Source organism: Falco punctatus, assembly GCF_963210335.1.
Source record: "Falco punctatus genome assembly, chromosome: 3".
Taxonomy (NCBI): domain Eukaryota; kingdom Metazoa; phylum Chordata; class Aves; order Falconiformes; family Falconidae; genus Falco; species Falco punctatus.
In genome coordinates, this window is record NC_137582.1 from 77,436,533 (window position 1) to 77,460,587 (window position 24,055).

At 38.9% G+C, this 24,055-nt stretch overlaps 2 protein-coding genes and 1 long non-coding RNA gene across 3 annotated transcripts in view; 1 reads left to right on the forward strand and 2 right to left on the reverse strand.

The window, feature by feature from the left end:
* Nucleotides 1-109: 109 nt before the first annotated feature.
* Nucleotides 110-5,916, forward strand: RMP24 (ribonuclease MRP subunit p24). Its single transcript, XM_080380010.1, has 5 exons — nucleotides 110-638; nucleotides 1,022-1,044; nucleotides 1,793-1,992; nucleotides 5,097-5,305; nucleotides 5,724-5,916. The coding sequence occupies exons 1-5, from the start codon at nucleotides 157-159 to the stop codon at nucleotides 5,875-5,877; spliced, it is 1,068 nt and encodes a 355-aa protein (XP_080236136.1). The 5' UTR covers nucleotides 110-156; the 3' UTR covers nucleotides 5,878-5,916.
* Nucleotides 5,917-9,193: 3,277 nt separating this feature from the next.
* The window catches only part of RPRD1A (regulation of nuclear pre-mRNA domain containing 1A), a 46,217-nt gene continuing 31,355 nt past the window's right edge, over nucleotides 9,194-24,055 (reverse strand). Inside the window, exon 7 of the mRNA XM_080380011.1 lies at nucleotides 9,194-13,839. Within this exon, the coding sequence (XP_080236137.1) occupies nucleotides 13,690-13,839 (150 nt within the window). The 3' untranslated portion in view covers nucleotides 9,194-13,689. The remainder of the gene's footprint in view (nucleotides 13,840-24,055) is intronic.
* On the reverse strand, nucleotides 13,847-20,465 carry LOC308060842. The gene is made up of 3 exons (XR_013926930.1): nucleotides 18,902-20,465; nucleotides 17,218-18,777; nucleotides 13,847-17,176 (listed from the first exon to the last, which is right to left on the reverse strand). It is a non-coding gene; the product is annotated as an uncharacterized lncRNA (long non-coding RNA).

Below are 24,055 nucleotides of genomic sequence, written 5' to 3' on the forward strand. Positions count from 1 at the left end.
TTTTTTTTTTTTCCTTTTCCTTTTTAACAGCAGCACATTTGCAGGGTAATAAAGCAAACTGTGTCGTGGCCAAAAAAATCATTAAAAAGGCATCTAAATGGAGCGGGGGGGGGGGGCGGAATCGCCGAAGTTCCGCGCTGGCGAACACCAAGCGGCATGCCGGAGCGCTGGTGGCGTTTTTCAGGTGACAACTCGACCGAGAAATGTCATTTTCCCCGTAAGGTGGAAGCGTGCTGCTTTGCAGAACCACTCTTTTCGCACGGCGGCCGGTGCTCCGGGACACGCCTGCGGCCCCCCCAACGGCGCCAGCCCCAGCGGACCCCAGGCCCGCGGCGGTCACAGCAAGGCCACCAGACACAAGGGCTGCGCCACCGGTTCCCTCCGCGCTCACCGCCAGCGCCCTTCGCCGCGGTGCCGTCCGACCCCGGAACCATCGTGCTGCGACCGCGGGGAGCCGCCGGGCCTCGGCGAAACACTGCACATCCTCCCTTCCCCTCCCCGCCCCCGGCCGCCGGACCTGGCTGGCAGCGGCTTCCGGCGGGGCGGGCGTTGAGGGCCATGGGGTGGCAGAGGCGGTTTCTGGAGGCGGCGGCGGAGGGGCTGCTGGGCGCCTGCCCGGGCCAGGCACGGTTCCTGCTGTAAGCGCCCCGCGGCGGGGCGGCGGCGGCCCTCGGGGCGGGGACGGGGATGGGGATGGAGGTGGGAAGCGGAGCGGCGAGGGACGGCGCGCGCTGGCTGGAGGAGGAGGGGGGGGGGAAGGGAGCGAGGCGGTGACGCGCGTGGGTGGCCACGCCCCCTGCCCGCGAGCCGCCGCGTGGCCGGTGCGGGGTGTCGCGCCGTGACACCGTGCCGTGACACCGTGCCGTGACACCGTGCCGTGACACCGTGCCGTGACACCGTGCCGTGCCGTGACACAGCCGTGCCGTGACACAGCCGTGCCGTGACACTGTGCCGTGACACTGTGCCGTGACACAGCCGCGCCGTGACACTGTGCCGTGACACTGTGCCCTTCTCCCGCCAGGTGGACGCTCCGCAACTCCCGAGGCGAGTGAGGGCCCGGGCGCTGCCCGCGGCAGGAGGCAGCGGCGGCGGAGGGGGCTGCCCCGCGGGGCTCCTGCGGCCGGGGAGCAGCGCGCAGCGGCGGCCTGGGCGGCTGCGGGGAGAACCCCAAGGACGCAGGCTTTCCCTTTTTCTCCATTTTCCCCAGCCCCCACAGAATAGTGCCAGGGTGGGCTTCGGGGGCTGCTGGCAGAAGTGACGCACTTGCTAAGCAGCAGCGTCCAGGTGTTTCCTCGGGGGGCTGAGATGCTCTAGCCCAGCTCTGGCTGCAGGAGGTGATAACGGCAGCTGCAGAGCATCCCTCTCTTATTAGGGCTGAAATTAAACTCAGAGCGTTTCTTCATCCCATGCTGTCATTTTCTTGCACTTAAAATGGACAAAAAGAGCTTCACAAGGATTTGGTGTCACTGATCTGGCACAAGAGTGTGCCTGCACGAAGCTCCTTGCAGAATTGTCGGCCTCCATCATTAAAGATTTTTAGGAAGGAATTGCATTCTTTCAGGAAAACTTACAATTGCGTAGTGTGTGAATTTATGCTGTGCATAAACTTAACGTGAATTGTGCTCAGCTGAGTGCTGAGCACATACTTGTGCTCAGCTTCCTCTTGTGTTCTAGTTCGGTCTGAAACATGTACCTAGACAATGTTAAAATAGAAATGTATCTTTTTAATGTTTGCCTATAAAACATAATTATTTCATTTAAGTTTTACTCTTTTACCTTTATTAACCTGTAGATAAGGAATCTGGATTAGAAAGGATATGTCCTTATTGCTTCCAGTTCCTGGTTCCCGATAGCTGCCGGGTGCGTCTCAAACCAAAGATGAAAGTGACTCCACAGATAGAGAAGATTCTTAAACAGGAGGCGAAGAACCATAAACTTAGTATGAAACAGACAAAGCTTTTGAAAAAGTACAGAGAGTCAAGAAGTGTTCTGGTAAGGATGTTTGCTTGGAACTGCCAAATACCTGATAATTCCCTGAAACCTTTCAGTGGCATAAAAAAAGATACGGAAATCTTTCTTTTGGAAGAGGAGCTCACACCTACGCATTTCATTTTTCATGAGCATGTAGCTTTTCCTTTCTTCTGGAAAAATTTCTGTTCACACCCAAAATTTTTAAATTTAAATTTAAAATCTATCCTAATCTGCTATGAGAGATCATAACCACAATGACGAGAACGGTAAGCTTCCCCCCAAAAGAACAACCTAACGTGTCAGAGAAGCCACACAAACAGCACTGTCCTCCCTGCAATCTCTTTAGCAGCAGTCCGGGTAGACTCTGCAGATGTCTTAAGATCTTGCTGAAAATTAAATAAGTTCTTCCTGCCACAAAGCTCTGGCATTTCCGCCGTCAGCTGCTGTATCATTTGCATGGCTTTGCAAAAAATGACAGGCATGATAGATTTTTGCCTGTTCCTTTTTTCCCTATGGATGTGGCTAAAGCCAGGCAACTACTCGATGCAGAGCCTTAATACAGCCAGGTAGATCCTAAAATGCATTAGAATCCTTGGAAATCCATTGCTACGAATACCGCAAAACATACCTAAGAAGCAAAACGTGGTGTTGGCTGGAGTCAGGCTGATTTTGCCAGTATGCGTAGCTTGACGTTTTCTGCTCCTTTCAGCTCTGAAGAATAGCTTGAGTGATTGAGAGATTGTCAGGATTTTTCAGTTTTATCAGTTGTGTAAAAATACATTTGCTCAACTGAACAAGCTTTACTTCATTTCTCTCAGTAGACTGTCATGGCTACATCAGATTATTGTTACCTTCTGTATGAATTGGATTTTTTACATTTCTCTGAACGTTACTGTTTGTAGGAAGTCTTTCAAAACTAAACCACGTAGGTGATTTAAACAAGTTAATGTTGCGCTTGGGGCTTCGGTTGTTTTTCCTAAAATTACTGAGGAATGTAAGATTTAATTACTATATTTTATACTAATTACTGTTATTTGAAGAATATAGTATACATTTAATCTAGTGTTGCCAAGGCATGCATTACTATTAAAACAGGTTATGTGAATGATGTTTTAATAAATGAGACTGCACCCTGTTGGGCCCAGCAGTTGCTAGCACACTTGGCATTTTCTCAGATGAGAGTCTGCTGCTTTGGGGAGTAAAATTTATGAAATCAAATATTAGAGTCCATAATACAAAGTTAACCTGAGGAAATACCACAGAGGTTCTCAGCTGTCAGGGCAAAATAAGGTGCTCCAGAAAGACGGCTTTGCTATTGCTCTTTCCAAACTGTACGTCATAGTTGAGCAGCAGAAAGGGCATCTGAGAAGCTGGAATCTTTGCTTTATTTTCCTGGGGACTGTCTCTTGAGACAACTGAGGTACAGTGTCTTACAGAATTATGATGGTTCTTAGATTTATTGTGTAGCTGGATAGGTTTGTAGGATGCACTGTGCAGTCACGAGTAGTTCAAAAGTCAGTTTTAAATAGGTCCAGTTTAAACTCTGGGCAATATTCTAATCTTGAGATGTAATTTCAGTTTGCTGCACTTGTGTTCTGCTCTGTTCTGTTTGCATTTGTGCTGTGGATTATGATTTAAGTATTTCTGGTCTTAAGTATTTTAAGTACTGGCAGCTTTCAAAATTAACAATGTAGATCCCTGTAATCTAGTACCAGACACTTCTGAAAATGAAAATCTGAGGGTGGTTGAAAATTAAACCAAGGAACAATGTGACAGATTGTGCCTTTGATGCCTTTCTTAGCAAGTAGAACTTGATTTGAGAATGCTTGTGCTATGAAGAGACATATAGGAACTATTTCAGGGCTTTTTAAAAATTTTTGGAGTTCACTGCATGTGCAGTTCAGGGAATGGAAACTATCTGTGCAGTGCTATGATTAATCCACTAACTCCTGCATTGTGAGGTGTTCACCCCCATTTATATTCCGTGGAGTGCTAAATTGTCATGTGATGCTGGGTTTTTTTCCCCCATCTGAATTTAATTTACATAAACTAAAAATACATCAATACCTGAGATGTATAAGTTAATGATCTTTCTCTTTTTTAGTTTGTTGGGCTGACAAAATAATGTCAAGAGACCATAAAAAACAACTGAAAATATTTCATTTTGGCATTTCTAAATGTAATTACTTCTAAGCAATCTGAATTTAGGTAATTGTACACACTTTGAAATGAAGAATTATTTGCTATAATGTTTTCAAACCTGCTTAGACATTTTTGTGACATTCTTTGAGTATGTTTTTTTAACTTGAAACAGCATATAACTTGTGTTTTCCAGTCAGTGTAATTGTGTGCCTCAAAAAGTTGTTTCTTAATAAGCGTAGTTGCCATGGCAGTAGGGATATTAGGAATATCTGATGGTGTCTGTGACTGACGTTATTTGTTCTGATGCACCTCTGCAACTTACTGTGCTGCTGGAAGTTCCCTGCAGCCTTGAAGTAAACAGATAGAAGAGAAAATGTGCTTTGTTTTGAACCTCCTTCATATTGTAGTGTTTTTGCACTAATAGAAAGCCTTTTCTTTGTTCCCTAAGACTTGCTGTTGTTAGTTATGGATGACTGTTTTTGAGAGCTTGGTGATTTAAATATTTTATTTCAAGGCTCCCTGGAAAGTGTAATATAACTTAATTGGGGGTAGAATATGCTAATGAATTTAGATCACACTGTATGTTATGGTTTTTAGCAAAATAGAAATACTGCTAACGTATACTCAAGAATATCATATATCCAGTTCAGGTGCTGTTTCATCTTTCTGTTTCGACAGGGTTGTTTTCTGTATTTCACTGTACAACGTTACTTTCAGTGTTACAGGTCTCCTGAAATTAGTTTCTAGGGGACTGGAGTAATTTCTAGAGAAACCCATAGGATGTGTTTGGCTTAAGAGGTCTGAGTGCAAATATTAGGTGTAAAGTATATGTTGCTTTTTAATATCTCGTATTTCTCTTCATCAAATATTTAATTTGTGTCATGGCACTTAGAGAATAATTTGGATAATTCTTATGGTGGCTTTATCACGTAAGGATGAAAAGAATGAAAGAAGGGTCGGTATTTCCTTTCTTCTCTCCATAGCTGGTTACTTGCAACTCATGCAACAAAACAACAAGACATTATGGTGAAAACAGGAATTTTCTGGCTACAAAGACACGACGTTTTGGCACTCCAAGTATTAAATCTAGCCTGAGGACACCAGGTGTAAAAATTCAGTCTGCAAATAAAGTAACACCTGTAAGCTGCAGTAGGTGGGGATCGAAAGGGAACAGCCCTTCATCAATTCCCAGGTACCTGTTTCTGTCCTATTTAAAGAGGCATTTTACTGAGTATATTATGTCTTGCTGGGCAAGGGCTTCAGGTACGGATTTCGAATCAGTCACTTAATAAACTTAAAATTGATAACTGGAGGTTTTTTCTTCAGTGGTCTGAAGGAGATCAGTGTTAACTTTGCCACCCTTAAAATCAAAAAGATTCTAATGAAAAGCGACTGTGTGCAAAGAATGCCCTATTATATTTTTGTCATTAATGTGAGATGGCTGGCTTAAAATTTGCATAACAAAGTTATACTTCTGACGGCTCACTTTCACCTGAAAATATACTGCTTTTAGAATTTTTCACTCAAATTACATTTATATGCACTTTCATAGTTACGTCATGTTAATTCTGTTCCTCACGTTTAAGACATTTGAGTCTTTTGTTTTTCAGAACACATGCATCTGGACAGGCGACAACCAACTCTGCTTCCAAGACCCCCCGAAACTCCAAATTTCACTTTTCTAAGCTAAAACGGATGCTTAACCTAGAAGAAAAAGAGAAAAGCCAGAAGGCAGATTTGAAAACCTTCTTGACTTTACTTTAGTTACACATTATTTCAAAGTAATAAAGATTGCAGCAATAAGTATTGCTTCAGTTTTAGTAAATCTACAAAGTGATTTCTTTAAAGCTCAAGCTAACAGCATGTACTGTGTGAAAGCATAGACCATATTTTTTAGAAGGAATTTCTGTTTCTAAGGGGACCGACTGTCCGCAAGAGGGAGGTGAGAAAATAGCCAGTCTGAGATGCTTGGGAATCATGACATGTTTTGCAGTCTCTAGTGGCCCAAGAATTAAAAGCCAGGTTCTGTCCTTTGAGGAGACTGGCAATACTGGATTCATCAGTGGGTCCCGCAGGACCCCTGAAAGCAGTTTGGGGGAGGGGAGGTTACAGTTTGTTCCGTCTTACTCTCCCATATTTTTAAGGTAATGCATCACAGCAGAATTTAAAAGATTTCATCCCTGCTTTGCATATTTGAGTAAAACAAAGACATTTCCACTAGCAGTTTCTGCAGGTATGGTATTTTCAAGGGTCTAATGTAGTGTCCTGTAGTGTTGCTGTCTTCTGATACGTGTGGTAATTTAAGCACAGCCTTTACAAAGATTCCAAAGTAACTTTTGTACAAAGTAATAGCGCACATGTACCAAGAGAGAGTAAACAGCGTATCACCAGGTTAAGTTGCTTCATTTTCTGAAGAATGCTCTCTGTGATTTGGACTGCAGATGATACTGGTCCGAGGATAATGCAGAACCTTATACAACTGTACTCTGATGTGGGATGCCCTCAATATGGACTGACAGCTCCATGCCTGCCTGCTAATAGCACCCTGATTTGTTACTGCTATGAGTGGCAGGTTCGTAAATAGGGGATGGTTCATTTCCAGTTGCTCGGGTGCTACCAAAAGGGGTCACTTCTGTCTTGTTCAGAAATTACTAAGGAGAGAACCTCTTTATTAAATGTTTTGGTTTTATAAGGTTTCAGAGTTCCTTCCTTCCTGGACTTCAGTCTGGAAAACCAGGTTTACCCTGGACAGTAGTGAACTTGTTGCACCGATGTGTTTTGATGTGAACAGAAGATTGCAAAGGTTAAAGCAGTCTCCACTGTCAAATTTTATGTGTTCAATTCGGCACAGAGGTGAGAAAGAACAGTAGAAAGTCACCATTCAGGACTGAGTTGGTAGCCTGCCCTGCATATAGGCTGCAGTGAGTTCTGCAAATCATGCTTCAGATTTCCCCTCTGAAAAGAGAATCGGTTAAAAACATTTAAATTCTTGGGTTTAAAGGTATTTCCCTTTTCTTCTGTATTCTAATGAATAGTTTCCTTTAAGTGTATTCAGACTCTGAACACCGCTTAAGAAATAGAACCACCAAGTAAGTTGGCAGACTTTATAACAATCCAGGGCAGGGAAGAATAGCTTCTTGCAAATTCTACTTACAGTCTCAAAAGACTGGCATGTAACCTTTTTATATCTCCTGTACACTTGCACAATAACTTTGAAAGGTTCACTGCCATTTGTTTCTTACCTACGTGTAGGATCAAATTAACTGTCATTCTTTGATCAAAATACGGACCTCACCTTTTCCAGTACAGAACTTGGCATTACTTCAGCTGTTGTTGCTGTATTTATGATCAACTCCTCTGGAAAAATACTTCCATCTTGTTGATGGAAGTTGTGCATTATACAGAAGTATTTGAAAAACAAGAAAAAGCAAGAAATCTTTGTATTTAAAGTACACACATTAGGTATTCACCTGCTGTGCTTCCTATAAAGCTTACATGAAACCAGCACAGGCGTCTGCTATGTTTTAAGGGGCACCAACATTAATGTGTTGGATCAAATCAAGGGTATGCTTCTGAAGCAGAGCTTCCAGCTATCCCTGTTTACTGTGCTTCTTATGCAATGCTCGGTGATCTCAGAGCACGAGTCACATCCTTTTGGATAAAACTACAGCTAATGGATAAAAGACATGATCCAGGGCACAACCAGCGTGCTGCGACTGCTAATGGGCGTTCCATCCACTGGATCACAGGAGAGCGCACTGAAGTATGCATCTCCAAAAAGTGTATAGGCAGGCATCGAGCTCCGGGCGTCCTGTGCTCCAGGTGTATTCCTGTTACAATGTGCAATTTGTTAAATGTAGACAGAGTCTTGTTGCGCTCCAAACAACATCTTTGTGACTACCAGAGCTGCTGGCCATGTTCAGGTGTGTTGTTATAAGGGATCAGTATTGCAAGCTACCAGACTCTACTGTGGGAAGAAAGGAAAAAAATCATTCAAGCATGTGTCATTCTTTTCTTTTACAACTGTACTTCCAAATGCTGGGCAGAAATACTGTTGGTGTCTTATATCTGAAGTGGTTTTACATTATTCCTAAGCCTCTAATACAATCTTTTTCTGTTACTGGACTTCCACAGAATCAGTATATTGAAAAACGTATAGATAAAACCCCACAAGTATATACATATCTATATATAATTATGCATATAGCTATATAGATGCATATACACACAGCAGATCCATATTTATATATATATGCACATACATGTATGCATGTGATGCACTCTTCCCTTCAGAATATATTACATTCCTGCACTCGATAGAACACAAACTATTGCTAAGCCTTCCCGCCAAACCTCCGCTGTGCAGCATTACTGGTTTGCGTTTGAAGAGCTGGAAGAACAACTGTACGGAGAAGAAACAGCCAGCTGATTTCAGCGAGGCCAGAATTTCACTCAGACTTCGTAAAGCCAGACCAAGAAGGTTCTCCGTTAAGCATACACCCCTGCACATAGGCCTTGAACTACAGTGAGAGTCATTTCCCAGCTCATGCACATTCTGTTTATGCAATGGTATGTGCATCATTCACAGTAATAGCATCACGCCACATACAAAGTATGTCTGAATATAACCAGCTCAACTAATGCACATTTTATTTTAAAATATCAGTTTGAGCCTGTTGTGAAATTACTCCATTCCCCTTTAATGCAACAGAAACATTTTCCCATTTTTAAGTACTGGGAAGCTCAAGCTAGCATATTGCAACTCGTTCCCTCAGCCCTGGCCAGGCCTCTAAAGAAACGCAAACTTCGGCCAAAGCAGATGGTGTATGAACAATATTTCTTTTTAAGAAATTTACAATTCTATAGATATGACCTCAGACTTTTTAATGCACTGCTTCCTCACTTAAACTTTTCACACAAAACACAAATATGAAGAGTAATAAACTTCAAAATCAGTATTGACCGTTTCCCCAGCATTCACTATGAGATTTTGGAAGATACTGCTTCCTAAGTATAGGGAGCAGTTTACAATAAAGCCATTTCACACCACGTGATTGCATAGGCAAGCAATACACAATGATTTCAAAGATGTTTTTACAACAACATTTTATTCTATTAAATATGAAAGAGCGTACATACAGGTGTTATTCTGAGGACATAAATTACACAAGGATTACACGTTCTGTCAGAAAAGCACAATAATGAAACATCTTTACATTTCAAACTTGTTAGCTTTTAATAAACGAGTCTATTTCTGTTGCAAACAAATAATGAGTGCTATTGAACTTTTGCAAATTCCCACAAAAACATCATGCTTAGTAGGATACTTTAAATATTGTAAAGATGAAATCAGATTTCTAAATAACAAGATGGAAGAGATTTACTACTTAATCAAGATAAATGACACACTGAAATAGGAGCCGAGACAAAATTGGTCATTCATTAAAAAAAAAAATAAATTCCACTTCAGACACTATACTTAGGTCTGCTTTCTTTACTTGCAGGAATAGTCACTGTGATCATATGCATGAATGAGCAGAGCTCGCCTTAAATATTTATAAATGTAACCATCAAATTTTAGACGTGCTGGTTGTCTACTTCAGTAATTTTTCCACTGAAAAACCCCCACACTCGTGAATCTATTCGCTCACATTTGAAAAGGCTGAAATCCAGCTCTTCTCTAGAGGCCCAATCCAGCCTATCCATGTCTTCCACGGTCATCTGCACAGGGGGCTACTGCATCCTATGTATCTGTGTTGGGTCATTATTGAAGTACCAGACTGAGTAACCACTGACTTGTGAGAGCAGTATTAGTCTGTGGAAGTCCTAACACGCTGTCTTTTTAAGTTTCAGGTAAACAGGAATGTAATTTTATCATAATGAAAGCTCTCAGTTTGACATTCAGACTACTCAGATAAAAATACATAATCATGTGGTTTGGGTTGTGTTACTGGGGATTAACATGGGTAGTTTAATATATTAATACAAACATTAATGGAGTGAAACAGACAAGCTAATGTCACTGCAGGCTGTAGTTTATTTTTCAAAAGGAGTAATGAAACACAATTTCTAAGAATGGTAATTTTTGTAACTAAGGACTTCACATTTATTTTGAAGACCACAGAAGTGGGGTAATATTCCTGATATCTTTCAAAACATTCTGCAAAAACAGCCTGAGCCTGCAAATGCTAGAATATACAAGCAGTCCCAGTGACCTCCAAGGTAAGCATTCTCACATGGCAAATCTCTTTGCTTTTTTCAGAGAACGTTCAATAAAAGTGCAATATAGTGAAGCAAATAATCTAATTACTAGGCTTTTATTATTAGATAAAAAAGTTCAGATATTTTATAATTGTGCCTTTTGCAGAGTGGGTATTCTGGTTTGAGTAGAGTCAGACCACATTAGAAGAGACCAGCAGGGTACACCTACACGTTTTCTTTCCCAGGGTGGTAATGCCCCAAAGCAGTTCTATTGTCTAATCCCACCTACAGCTAAAACATGGTGCTGCCCAGTTTCACACTGTTAACTTCTGTTTTGACAAAAGTTGACATTTGTTTTGCTTTTCATTTCCAGCCGGGGGTGTTCTCCTCCCTTCCAGCTCCTAGGCACCCTTCCTACCCCCACCCAGCCCCTTTTCTTCCTGAGACATCAGAAGTACGTACGTTAAATTTTGGAACCTGAGGATTTGGAGGTATTTTTTGATACTACAGGGCTGCGTTTGTATCATACCATGTTATCTCCTGCTATACTATTACAGTTACAACATAAATCTTCTAACTAGTTGATACCTGATGCCTTTCCCATATAAATAAAAAAACAATGTACCATTGAGCCACTAATATATGACGCTTGCCACAAGAGTGACCGCAAATCCTCTTTTCTAAACAAAGTTGAGGGATCATTTCCAAAAACCCAGCTATGAAATAGTCCTTGAAGCACAGTAAAATAAAGTAAAATATATCCAGAAAATAGCACTCTCCCAAAATTAAAACTTATATACATCCAGAAGAAGTTGAGATTTTTCCTCATTCTTTTATCAGTTCCACATTATCTGTAGATAAGCAACATTACCACAAAGAGTTATGTATAGAAAAACAAGTCTAGTGAAGTAAGTGTTGTGTCATTTTTGATACTCTTGAGAGATCAAGGAAATTCAGCATTCAACTTTGTTATTATAATCAATTCTAATTAAGGTAGCAAAAGACTGTTTAAGCTTAATTCCCTATGGTTCTGAGTATCCAAGACTTAGATCCTTCAATGCACTCTAAACAAGTCATGCTGCTGCACTTATAATCACCTCTGGGTACAAATTTAGTTTTCCATGGGTGGGATTCAACCATGAACTAACTACTTATCCTTCTTGTTTTACAAATGGTTTTGTAATTCTTAATAGATTAAGGTGGTTTAATATTTATCACAAATTTGGTGCTATTCTTTAGCAAGACTGAGCTTTAACTGCAGCTGTAATGCACGTACATGTCTATAAGAATTCAGGAGCTGAATGTAACCTACTAGAACAGAAATATTTTAAACATTAAAATTGTACCTGAAAATTCCTTTTCTTATCAAGAACCTACACTGAAAGGATGCCAATAAGTGTTACTGAATTTTGCATATTAGACTTTAAAGAAACACTCCTCTGGATTCATTATAGTTAGCTGTTTTTTCCTACGGAGTGGAAAATTGCCACTCAAAATGTACAAATTTTTGGACAGCTAGTGAGCTGTGATGAACTATGTTCAGCATTCCTATCTGTCAGAATTTTTGATGAAATTAGCATTCTACATTGCATGCTATGGAATGTTATGTCAACAGCTTGTATTTTTATCTTTTAGGGGATTTTCTCTACTTCACTGAGGTCTAATTCATGGCAACTTCCATGAAAAAAGGTAACTGGACTGAGGTGCTTATGTCCAAGTCTGTCCATTTTAATGAGAAAGGTTATTCTCCATTCGAATCCAACAAGTATTCTAGTGATTAGCACTGTAGAAGTCAGTAGCTAGTGACAGATCACCATCCAACAATTTCACTCCAGAACTGTTTTGAATTGTGGTTTTTGAAAAGGAAGAACAGATTTTCCAAAAAAAATGTGCTTTCATGTGAGGAGCATTAAACTTGTAAACTGTACTTAACTGATGTAAAAAAAAAAAACCCAAAACTGACAAGTGCAAACCCAGGAGCAAAATGCAATCATTAAATACTCCGATGATATATCCGACTCAAACAATTGTAGCCCAGGTTTTTAAGGTCACCTAAATGCCAAAGGTACAGGTCGGTATCTTTTAAATCACTCAAAAGTTACGTGCCTCATTCCAATCGACCGAAAAGCCTAAACTTCCTGGCAATCTGCTAGATGCCTGTATCTTTAAGTTTTTAGGTGAACTTAAAAGCTGGAGCATAATATGGTAACAAGGACTTTTCTCAACTTCAGCTAGCGACCTGTAGACAAATACCACATTTGTTCCATGCAAAGGACATTTTTATAAACAGACACTTGGCAATAATTTTCCACTGTTTGACTTATATGTAGGCCTGAACTGTCTCCTCCTGCTCTGTGAGAAAAAATGATCAAGATCTAGAAATGTTTGCCAGAGCAGGTCGAGGTGGGGGGCTGGAAGCCTATGCTCGCCTCTGGGGTTTCTCAGTGGAAGAGCATGTACAGCATGGCTTCATCATCCTGTTGCTGCATATATGGATGGTACATAGCATTGTCAAATTTTAATAAAGGGAATTTAACAATTGGGACAGTTTTGAGAATGACCTTTCAATTTAATTAAAGTTGTAAAATGGCTTCACATTTCTGGGATTAACCTTTTTAGATGGAGACAGAGGTTCCAGAAAGGGATTAGAGTACAAATGAATGGTCCCTCAATTTAGAAATTAAGCAGCTGTAACAAGAAAGTTAAATTTTTGAAACATAATTAAACTGGTCGACTGTATAGTTTCCTATGCTAACTTTTAAATGATACTGGAATATTGCAATGTTTTGAGTCATTAAAAGATCTGCTCATTGTAACGTGGTTTATATCTTCCAATACAAAATTAATTACTAACATTTACTTCAAAAAAACCCACCTGACTTGTTTTGGGAGTGGGCAATTTAAATGTTAATGCGACAGGAAGATAATTTTTAATTTTGCATTAAATTGCATCAACCTTCTTGCAAGCATAAGCTTGTGATTTCCACATTTCACTCCCTCACTAGCAACTGAAATGTCTTGAGTTAGAAGTATGTGTTGAATATATGTTGATCTACATTTAATACAGGGTACATAAGAAAAATCTTAGCATGTTTTTTTACAGGGCACCCAACTAAAATCTTTACAAAAGATAAGATAATTATCCATTCTTCAATGTAATAGACACAGTGCCACTTTTATAAATGTACCCTTATCTTCACTCACCAATAAAATAGTAAACAAAGCAACTTTTTAAACCATTTTTTATAAATTATTAGAGTATTTTTACTGACAGTCTCCAACAATATACAAAAATAATACTACAAGAGTACCAATCAGTCTGACCTACCCCTCATTTCACAGAAAAGTAGAGGTTATGGAAGGATATTTTTGTAATCAATCATCGCTGTAGATGTCTCCTGCAAATGGTAGGTGTACGTGGCTGCCCGTGACATTGGGAAGTCGAGAGAGATCAGGCAGGTTCTGGATGCGTGACCTGAGTTCTTTCCGTACTTGGGACACTCTGGCTAGCTTGCGTTTGTACTCCTGTAATGCAGAAGAATTCAACATGAGGCTTTTTTGCTAATACCATCTCTACTACTTACTGCACTTGAGGTTTCCCAAAGAAAGTATTCCTTCTGCAAGTTAGATGACTAAACATCCTTTAACAGGTGAGAATGGGGTATTTTGGAGGCAGAGGCATCAGCTCTAGCATTTTCTCAGCATCTGGCTTCAGAAGCATACCTATGGGATTATTCTGTTTTGAATTGTATGTACATAAAAGCTAAACAAGGAAGACAATCCTAGTTAACACAGCTACACACATTTCTCCATGTGACTAGTAGAAAGGCATTATTCTTAGAAATTGAATTAAGGATAACTGATACACATACTCTGCTACCACTCACAAAGTATGGGACAATAAACTTACTGATGTCAAAGAAGATACTTTCAGCTCATGCTGATGAAAGAATAAAACCCAACTAAATACCACCTAACCAGAGCTGTTGATCAGTCCCACCAAACTGATCAATTAAGTATTTAGCATTAACTTTTACAATAAAAAAATATTGCATCAGTACATTTATGGATCTCACCACGAATTTTCAGAAACTTTTTGAATTGCGGACTTACAATTTCACATTGTATTGGAATAGAGCTCACATCTCTCATAATTGATATATTTGATGATTATGAGGCACTTTTCACATGAAACATTTTACAAAATGAAGTATTCAACACTGTAAACCAGTGCACTAGAATATAGTTAGTGCTCACCTATTAAGAATATGAGACATAATAGAGAATACCAGCTTGTATAAAATGAAAGAAGTTACTCCAAAATGTAGGAAGATAAGGGTACAATTTACAGGAATATTAACATTTCAAAAACTTGGAAACACATTTCTTTGGAGAGCAGAAGAGACTAAGCGTTAGGAGGCAAAGCAGCACTTCATGAAATTACACTGTAATTGACATGTCAAATGCAGAGACTTTCTAGTGCAGCTGCAGGTTTTGCTGCAGCCTGGGAATGGCTGGAAATAATAAAACATAGTTAATCTACAGCTTGGATAATCAGCCCATGGATAACCAAGATCTCATGATTATAACCACTTCTAAATAATAGTGGGGGAAAAAATCTACATCATCTTCTAAAAGTGCCAAATATAAACACTTGAAAGTTCCAGCGAGTATAAAACCACTGTGCAAATGTCTATAAAAGGTAACAGCTTTTTACAAGGTCTAAACATAATTTTAAACATTTTTCTGTACTGTTAATAGCAGGGAGTAAAAAGGAAGGCCAATGAAAAGAGCTTTTGGTAGTAGAACACAACAAAGAAGTACAAATGTTAAATACCTGGGGCGTGATCAAGATTATTGGACAAGGTCCAACACTCATAAAAGCAAAGTTCATGACTATTATCAGCAGCGTGGCCTTCTTCCCAAGGACGGTAAGAGAACCACAAGAGAACTTAAATTCTTAATTAGAAGGTAATCACAGAATGGTCGGCTTGGAAGGGACCTCCAGAGATCATCTAGTCCAAACCCTATTATGCATAGCTAAAAAAAGTAGTAATGAAATTTTTACATAAAAAAAAAAAGGAGAAAAAAGTGTCCTTGAATTAGGATAATCAATTCCATGATATAATTTCTATTTTAAAATTAAATACTACATAAAGTTCAGAGTCTTATGAGATACTAAACACAATGAAAATACTACAGATGCCTAGTCAGCAGAACTGTAAATGCCTGGGGACAGCACACAGGGCAAAGCAGTGTTCCTTTTATGATACAGGTCACCAAAAAAGCCTTACGACTGCAGGTCCCTTGGTCCTAGGAAAACTGTCGCTTGCTCACACTTGCCCAAAATGTTCTCTCTGGTGTAAGTGACTTGAGAACATGGCTGTGGAAATGAAGGGCTGTATCCTGAATACTGTAGCCTTACAGTAAAGCCCAAAGGCCACAAATACTTTACAGCTTCATAATGAGTATTACAGCAGCATCCAGAGGCCTCAGTGAGTTGATTCTGTATGTATCATAGTCCTTTGTCAGCATGTAAAAACCCACTAAGAATACTTCTTCCCTTTTTCACTATCTATTTTAGTCTGGATTGCAGACATATACTCCTGACAATTGTTTTAGGGAACAGATTTTAATGTCAGAGGAAAAGATAGGTTTCATTGTTTAGTAAAATAAACAATTTGGCAATTAACCAGAATGACTATTCTCAGAAGCAGGATGGCTGGAGATTGAGCACTGGGCAATGAGGCCCTTGAACAAGCTTGAAGCTGAAAGACCAGGCATCCGTGGTGAAAGACGCACTGCTGGACAGAAGAGGATGAGCAGAACTGTTAGCAGAATCAAAACACTCATAAGGCCCAAAGTCAGTAAAAGAAATTAATGATAAAATCACTCCAGCAGTTAATTCTTGCAAATGGTGTTTGATTCAGCCAAATCGTGAGAAAATTCATTCTCTGTCAATGAAGAATGCGAAGCAGAAAATGGGTATCCCTTTGTTAGCTCAAAGCATGATGCTAGGCAAATGCATGCAGATCACACTTAGCAGCTTTATTCTTTCAAGACTTTACTCCAAAAGCTGAAATGTGTCTTGCACTAGATGGCCAGTTGCTTGACTCCATTAAAATTCCCTTTAGCTGACAATAAAGCATTTCCATAATAACATCACATTTCTGACATACAGCATTTTCCATATAAATTTTGCCTGAGACTTGTTGCCTAGCGAATATCAGCTTGATCAATATTACTGACAGTAGGTTCCTTTTTCTCACTAAGGAAAACACTCTCATAAATTCAGTCTCCCATATGACACAGCCTTCTTCCTCTCACCAATACTTTAGGATAAAGCACACTCTCAGGGAGTCAACATTTGTTCCCTGCTTCTCAGAAAGGGAGACCTCTGAGAAAGTTTGCTTAAGGTTTTTACTATAGAACCAAATAAAAAATTACATAAAGTTTTATAGTTCATTATATTATTGATGCAGTAGAGGCTACAGAATGCCATTTAAATATGATTTTGGTAATCCAGAGCATATATGAGATCTGCAACTACAGGGTCAATATCCATTATAATCCTCCCCCACAAGTAGAAACATTATTCACCTATCCAGAGCACCTCATTTTCCATGATGCTCTCAAAATCATTCTAGAAATCGCTGAAAATATCTAGTTGTCATGACTGGTGAGCAAGTTCAAAAGAGGGCTGATTTTCACGTACAGTGACTTAGCAGTTTTGAAGTACTTTCAAAGGGGCTGCTTTTCACAGTTTGGTTCTATTTAAAATCACTAGTCACTTCTGAAAGGGTTTGCTTATATATTTTTAAGTCTGCTAACACAGTCTTGATATTACCTAAGTAGCCCTGGACTGCTGGAATACAAGTATCAAGTACTCTTTATCAACAATACTCGTATGTACACAAGTATCAAGTACTCTTTATCAACAATACTCGTATGTACACCCTTTATTATTTTAACATGCACACGTACCTACAAAGTGTGACTTAAAGCCAGGAAGTGGGAATGGAGATATCTAGGTGTTATTTCTGATATTGTCACTCCATTAGAAATACTGTATATTATATAACCCAGTAACAATTTAACCATACAGTTGACACTTCTAGCTGCAGAAATCCTCATGGAGAATTTCAATTTCATTATGTTGATTCTAACATATACTTCTAATTATCCCTGCGTAAATGAGACAAGATTCAAGCTATTTACTTCAAACAGTGAAGGACAGGCAGAAGTATCGTGTTTTCTTTTGCTACACTGAGCATAATTTGCATTGCTTGCTGCCTATGGAGAACCTTACTCTTGGGATCTACGGGCAACCTGATGTATGGAATTAAAATCTCTTCAATTTCTTCAGCAGTCTAAGATAACACTACTTTCAAGCAATAATTTCTTGTAATTCCAGTCATAATAGTAGGTTTATGAGATAATTAGAAGAACTTATTTTGCGCGTTAGAATCCCACTGATTACTACAGTTTCCATTACTTGACAGTGTAGAATATGGGTATTTTGTGAAAAAAATGCTAGTAATATATGGATTCCATGGATTCCACACCTAGATTAATAGTAATTCTCTATCAAATAAGTACCAGGCAAAAAAGCCAAATAATTTTTGATTAGACACTACGATCATAATGAATAACAAAAATGTGGGCAGGCCAAACTGGCTGTGCATTGCAGAGAATATTTTCCCTTCCAACTGAAATAGGCTGAAATAATACAGAGTTTCTGCAATTACCCTAGAGTGGTGCTACAGCTGAAACAACTTGGTACTTCATGGATATGCTTTCCCTTTGCAATATGAATATGACTTTGAATCCTCATCTGATCACTAAGGCTATCGCATGCATCAAAATATTGATGGCTGAAAATGTATAGCCAAATGAAAGAAACAAAGTCTGATTCTGAAGCAAGAATAAAAGGTTTGCAGAAAACACAAATATTTAATCTGTACCCGTTAGCTACAGAAAGGAAGTTAAGGTGGAAATCAGTACTCTCAATACAGAAAAAACAAAACCCAAAAGGCTTAAAAGGCTTTTCAAGTGTTAAGGTCATGTGTGTACACCAACATCCATGGCCTCTATGTACATCATCGTATTTACAACTGAGATCTCTGACTTTCTAGGTCTGTGCCAACCTTCCAGTTTCAGGTGCAGATGTTCGAGCTGTGTCACAGAGCGAAGGCTGCTCATGTGCTCTGTCCAACAGCACAAGAAACCACCAGAAATCCCCAAAGGCTGAGATGAAGGTAAATAGCATGTGATTCCCTGATATCTAGATTCTGAAGTTCAGAAACACCTTACTTGTTTACAGACTCCACCTTGCTGAAATCTCATGCCTCACCCAGTCTAGGTATTTTTCTGCAAGGAAGACTGACAACTAGACTTGAAGGAGTCAGATGAGCCTCACTATCACTCTGGAAAACAGGTAAGTAGGGTTAAATTTTTTACTGCCTTTAAAAATTTAGCATGGCTTATGTTCTTCACCAGTATGACTAAAGGCTCAACCTATTTACTGGTGTTAAGGATGAACAAAACCTTGAAATAACTTTTATTTAAGACACTGAACAGTCTGAACACATCTATATGCTTCACACAAGCCCACAAGGTTGAAAAATCAAGGACAGTTATGACAAGCTCAGGAAAGGACTGACTTGGCTAACATTCCATTATACCTTTTGCCTGTTAACTAGAAACTAGATTTTTGGAAGAAAGCTTCAGCTTCTCGGTGTGTTAGAATCTATCAGTTTTCCATTAGGTCTTACCACATTTAGAGCAAAATAAATAGCACTGAAGCAATGAGCACCTACCTAGTGACTGCTTTGTTTATTCCGTATTGTTCTATGCATTGCACCGAGCATTACTTACTTTATGCATTACTCTGTACACAGATTACTAATCTTCTCATAGGTTTTCTAATGGCATACTTTACTGTTGCAAAATGCAGTTTATTCTTCAGAAAACTTCGAGCTGACAGATCAAAATGAAATGCATTCTCTGAGTATCCCATTTTTCTTACTACTTAAAATTACCAAGAACTTAATGCTTCAAAGCAAATTTTCCAAATTAAGTTAAAAACTTAAGAGACTCCTCAGCTTGTCTGCAAATGAAGTAACAGGAACCAATGACTTCGGAAGTTTGAAATGCACAAACTAAATGAGTGATCACCTGAAAAAAGCTTGATTAAATGACTTTATCCACCACCAACTACTTTGCTGTTGTACAAACAAAAATACACTGTAGATCTTCAAATCAGCAGCAGTAAATAGGAACAAAGCATTTTACCAAGACATTTCCCATCGGAAGGGTGATTATCAGAAATGTGAAGTCCTTCACAGTGGTCACATTTGTCCCATTCCTTGAAAACCCAATTCCTTGAAAACCCAGCTCCTTCCAGCCTAAACCTGGGTCTCAAATCCTGTTCACCCCAGTCTTGACTCCTGGTCTGCATCTTCATTCCTTGAACACTGTTCCTAGAACCCACCTTTGTCCAGCAAGGCTGTTCCATGCCTCTCAAGACTCCTGTCATGACTGCATTCACATGTAATACAAACACTCACAACTGGTTTTTGCCTAACTGTTCAAATTTCCTTCCTTTCTGGCAAATTCTGCAAATCCCTCCCTCTCTAATCCTTGTCTGCACTTACCACTTTCTCTATAGTTTTGGCTACATCTGGTTCCAGTTCCACCTATTTCTCCCTAGTCCTGTACTCAGTCTGTCCCTGTTCTCTGTCTATATAATATCTCCATCAGATCTACCACCTCATACCAGTTTTTGCTTCCATTCTTTTAGTCCAAAGGAATTCCAGTTCCTCCCATTTCAGTCCTACATGACATTATGCTTTTATGGCTGGTCACTCCCTTTCTTCTCAGCCACCTGATCTCCTATCCATTCTTCACTGTAATGTCTAGTCCTGGATCCCTTCTTAATCTCTGCAGCTTTTGGTGCCAAGTTCCACTGGAACTTGTCCAAGTTTTGCATTCAAACCTATCAGCTTCCACCTCCCCATTAGTTAAGCCTCACTAGAGCCATGGACAACCCACCCATGGAAGTTCTCTGCTTTCATGTCAGGTGCTTGCCCCACGGTGAGCCTAGAGAACAACTGCATACAGTTGCAATTGCAGAAGTTTTCTTCAGCCCATTCTGGAAAACTGTCTGGCAAAGAAGCTCTTCATGGAAGTTAGTACTGTTTTAGGAAATCTCTGATGAGCATATTAAAAGTAAGATTTTTCCAAAGGCTTGTAATTTCATTAAATTCAGGTTGATTTTCATTAGTATATCAAAAGGCATGCCCCTGACAGGAAGGAAGACCTCCCCATTCCACAATACTTTGAGAAAGCACATGAATTATGTGATTTCAAAGAAAAGGTCATTTTTTAAGAGTGTTTTATTACAAACTTGTCCTTAGTTTTATTCTTGAAGATTTTGTGGGCAAAAAGTTGGTCAAAGCTTAGAGAAATTAAAGAAAACAGGGACTTACAAGCTTAATTACCAGGAGTATTACCAGGCTTACTTAGTTTATATTTACCTCCATTCAATCCTAAAAGGTACACAGTGATTAATATTAATTTATAAAATGAATTACTATTTAAAGACATTGATTTCATTAGAGAATCTCTCCAGGACAACGATTTAATTTAAATCATTTCAGGACGGCAGATATTAGCAGCAGCTCCAATGAAAGATGCCTGCTTGAGGTTCCATTTGGTCTCCTTGTGTTTTATTATCTGATGCAGCATTTTTATCTGGTTGAAAATTTAGCCATTATAATAAACACACAGCTACACACTTCCAAGAGATGCTTAACTTACACTGAATGCTTAAGTTTCAAATCTTGGCTGACAGAATGAAGCTTTTGAGAACTTCTGATGACAAGCAATCAGGCACTTCAGAACAATTCTGAGAAATTGTGCTCAAACATTCAAGTTAAGACAGACTTACAAGCAATAAAGTAGAACAATTTTGAAAATAAGAGAATTAAAAAAGAAATGGCTGCAGGCTTAGGGATAGCTTCTTAAAGTTTCACCTATTCACAAACAATCTGAAGGAAATCCAAATTAAAGCATATCAGGGTCTAATTTTAAAGGAATCTAATGAATGAAAAAAATTGATGATCTATTAGAAGTAACATGCCTTAAGCAATGCATTGAAGAACAGTTGTCTTCAGGCTCAAATATTTACTATACCTAACAGATGAACTGTAAAAATTGTTTTATTCTGACGCACATCCCTCATTTCATGCAACCCTTGCCTGCAGGTCTACAACAGTCTCAGTTCCAATTTCAGATTCCACATGTGCAACTCATCTTTCTAAAACTAATGCTGTGGGTGTCGAACCACAAAAACATGGACTTTGATGTTCATTATTTAACAGAGACAAACAGATATCTGAGAGTATGAAAATTCTATAAACTCAAGACTACACATAACTATTTTGAAGATAAAAAGTTAATCTGAGAATGAAAGAAACACTGCAGGTAACTAGGTAGGGGATTTATTTATAGCTAGCCAAGAGACAATCGTTTCAGATCCCTTTCTTTTGTCAAAGACAGATCTAAATAAAGTAGAAACCTGAGACCCAGCTTTATTATAGCAAGGCTAAGTACTAGTGGCAGTCGAATCCAAGAAGGAGAGAGCTTAAAGCAGGCTAATGTGTATAGCTTTTGCAACCGCAGTGTAGAGCCACTGCCGTGTTCACCTGTGAGCATGAAAGAAAATCAGTGAGAGGTGTTTGAATAAAATAGTGTTTTATTGACCTAAGGTTGAGTATTAGCTATATTTCAAGTGAAATAAAAGATCTCAGCTTTCTGCTACAGGCTGTTGACCTTGTTAATTTAAGTAATATTTCTGTCTTTTATTTTTTCAGTTCATAAATGACTCCTATCCAACCTGAAGAAACAGCTGTGAAGGACAATCGCCTTACAATTACAGAATAGTCTTACCTGAAGAGCATGTGACTATTTCTTAAAGAGGTTTCTAAAGAATGGTTCTCAAATAACCCAAGAAATGCCAGGGGGTCATCCAATGTGTGTACAGTCTAATACATTTTATCAGCTAGACAGTTTCATATTACACTTGTCAACTCATTCTCACAATTTCATTAAGTAGGTTGAAATATCCATTTTAGAGACACGGATTCTAAAGAACAGGATTTAGTTACAGCTCAAAGAATAACCACTCACAAGCCTGATTTGCTTTAATGGTAGATGAAAGTGCTCAGCATCACTTGAGAATTGTAACTATAGTTTATGTGACCAATGAGAGTAACTATCTGTGCAAGACAAACTGTTGATATGCTGCATGGTAATTTTGTTTTTCTCTCCTTTCATGACTGTGAAATAGAAACTTCAAATGCACTGTTCAGTGGTGGGGATGGGAGCATGAGACCGGTAAAGCTGGGAGAATTACACAGCAGTAGTAGATATTCTGACTTCATTCTTGAAACTGCTCCTCATATGTCCTCTGGGAATATCTCCAATGAAAATACTACCATGCATGAAGCAAACAAGCAACCATACCACTTCTACAGCCAAGAAGAAAGGAGCAGAATCTTAATTTCCTAACAATGTGCATAGATAGAAGTTCTATCATTGAAAAAACATTGCTTAGCCTAAAGCTTTAGCATTAAAATATTATGATGAGGAAGCTTTGCAAAAGGGAAACAATACCAATACAGAGCACAGAGCAACTACAGAAAAAATCACAATGTAAAAGTCTTTTATCAAACAACCAATTTCAGGCAGGAGATTTGGCGCACACACACACATTTTTGGCATTATTTACCCAATTCTGAATTGCTCAAATAGCTAGTTTTATTTTATAATAATAAGAGGTTGTCAGGGCAGAAATCATAAGCAACTAGAGAAGAAAAAGTCTAGAGAGAAAGCAGAACATAGAACAAGTAAACAAGATTAAAAAGAACAAGGAAAGACATTTACAGTGTTTTTCCTGAAGTTTTCATTCCCATTATGAACTATTTTCCTCCCAAAAGCCTACAGTTTGCAATAACCCCACTAATGCACATCTTTCTGTGATCTATTGATAAAAGAAAACATGTATCAGAGGTTAGTAACCATTTCTATTTATAATGTCTTAGCTTGTTAAAGCATCTTTCATCCATTCAGTCCACCTGTATTTCATTAAAAAAGGTCTTTAAAATCATTATATTGATTTATATAGAAGCTCTAAGAGCACCTGTGGGGTCTTCTGTTTTGTAGATCTGTATTTCTATCCAGTTGTGGATGAAGTGACCTTGGAAGATCAGGTCATCAGGAAAGCATAGTAAGATAAATGTTGTTAAAGTAATTTATCGCTAAGATATTTACAAATTAAATCATGAGTAATGTGGTAGATATATTACAGAGGAAAAATGCAAATAATGTAAAAAAATCTTTCAATTTTCACCCAATTTTTAATAAATGTGTAATTTTGGAATGAGGGGAACACAGGGAAGAATCATTGCAAAGTACAGCATTTCAGATATTCCCAATAAAGATTCTGAGATTTCTGACTATTCAATAGGGAGTAATAAAACACCTAAACTCAGTTCTTCATCCATTCTAAACTCTTCTTCATTAGTTCCTTTACCGTATTTCCTAAACTAGTTATTTGGGTTTCCAGTGTTGAAAAGAAAAGAAATTACACAAAGTAGTAACTCACTTAAATTCCCTGTTTTGCCACAGGCTTCTTGTATGTCAGTATGCAAGGCACTTCGGTACCTGTTGACCAGGT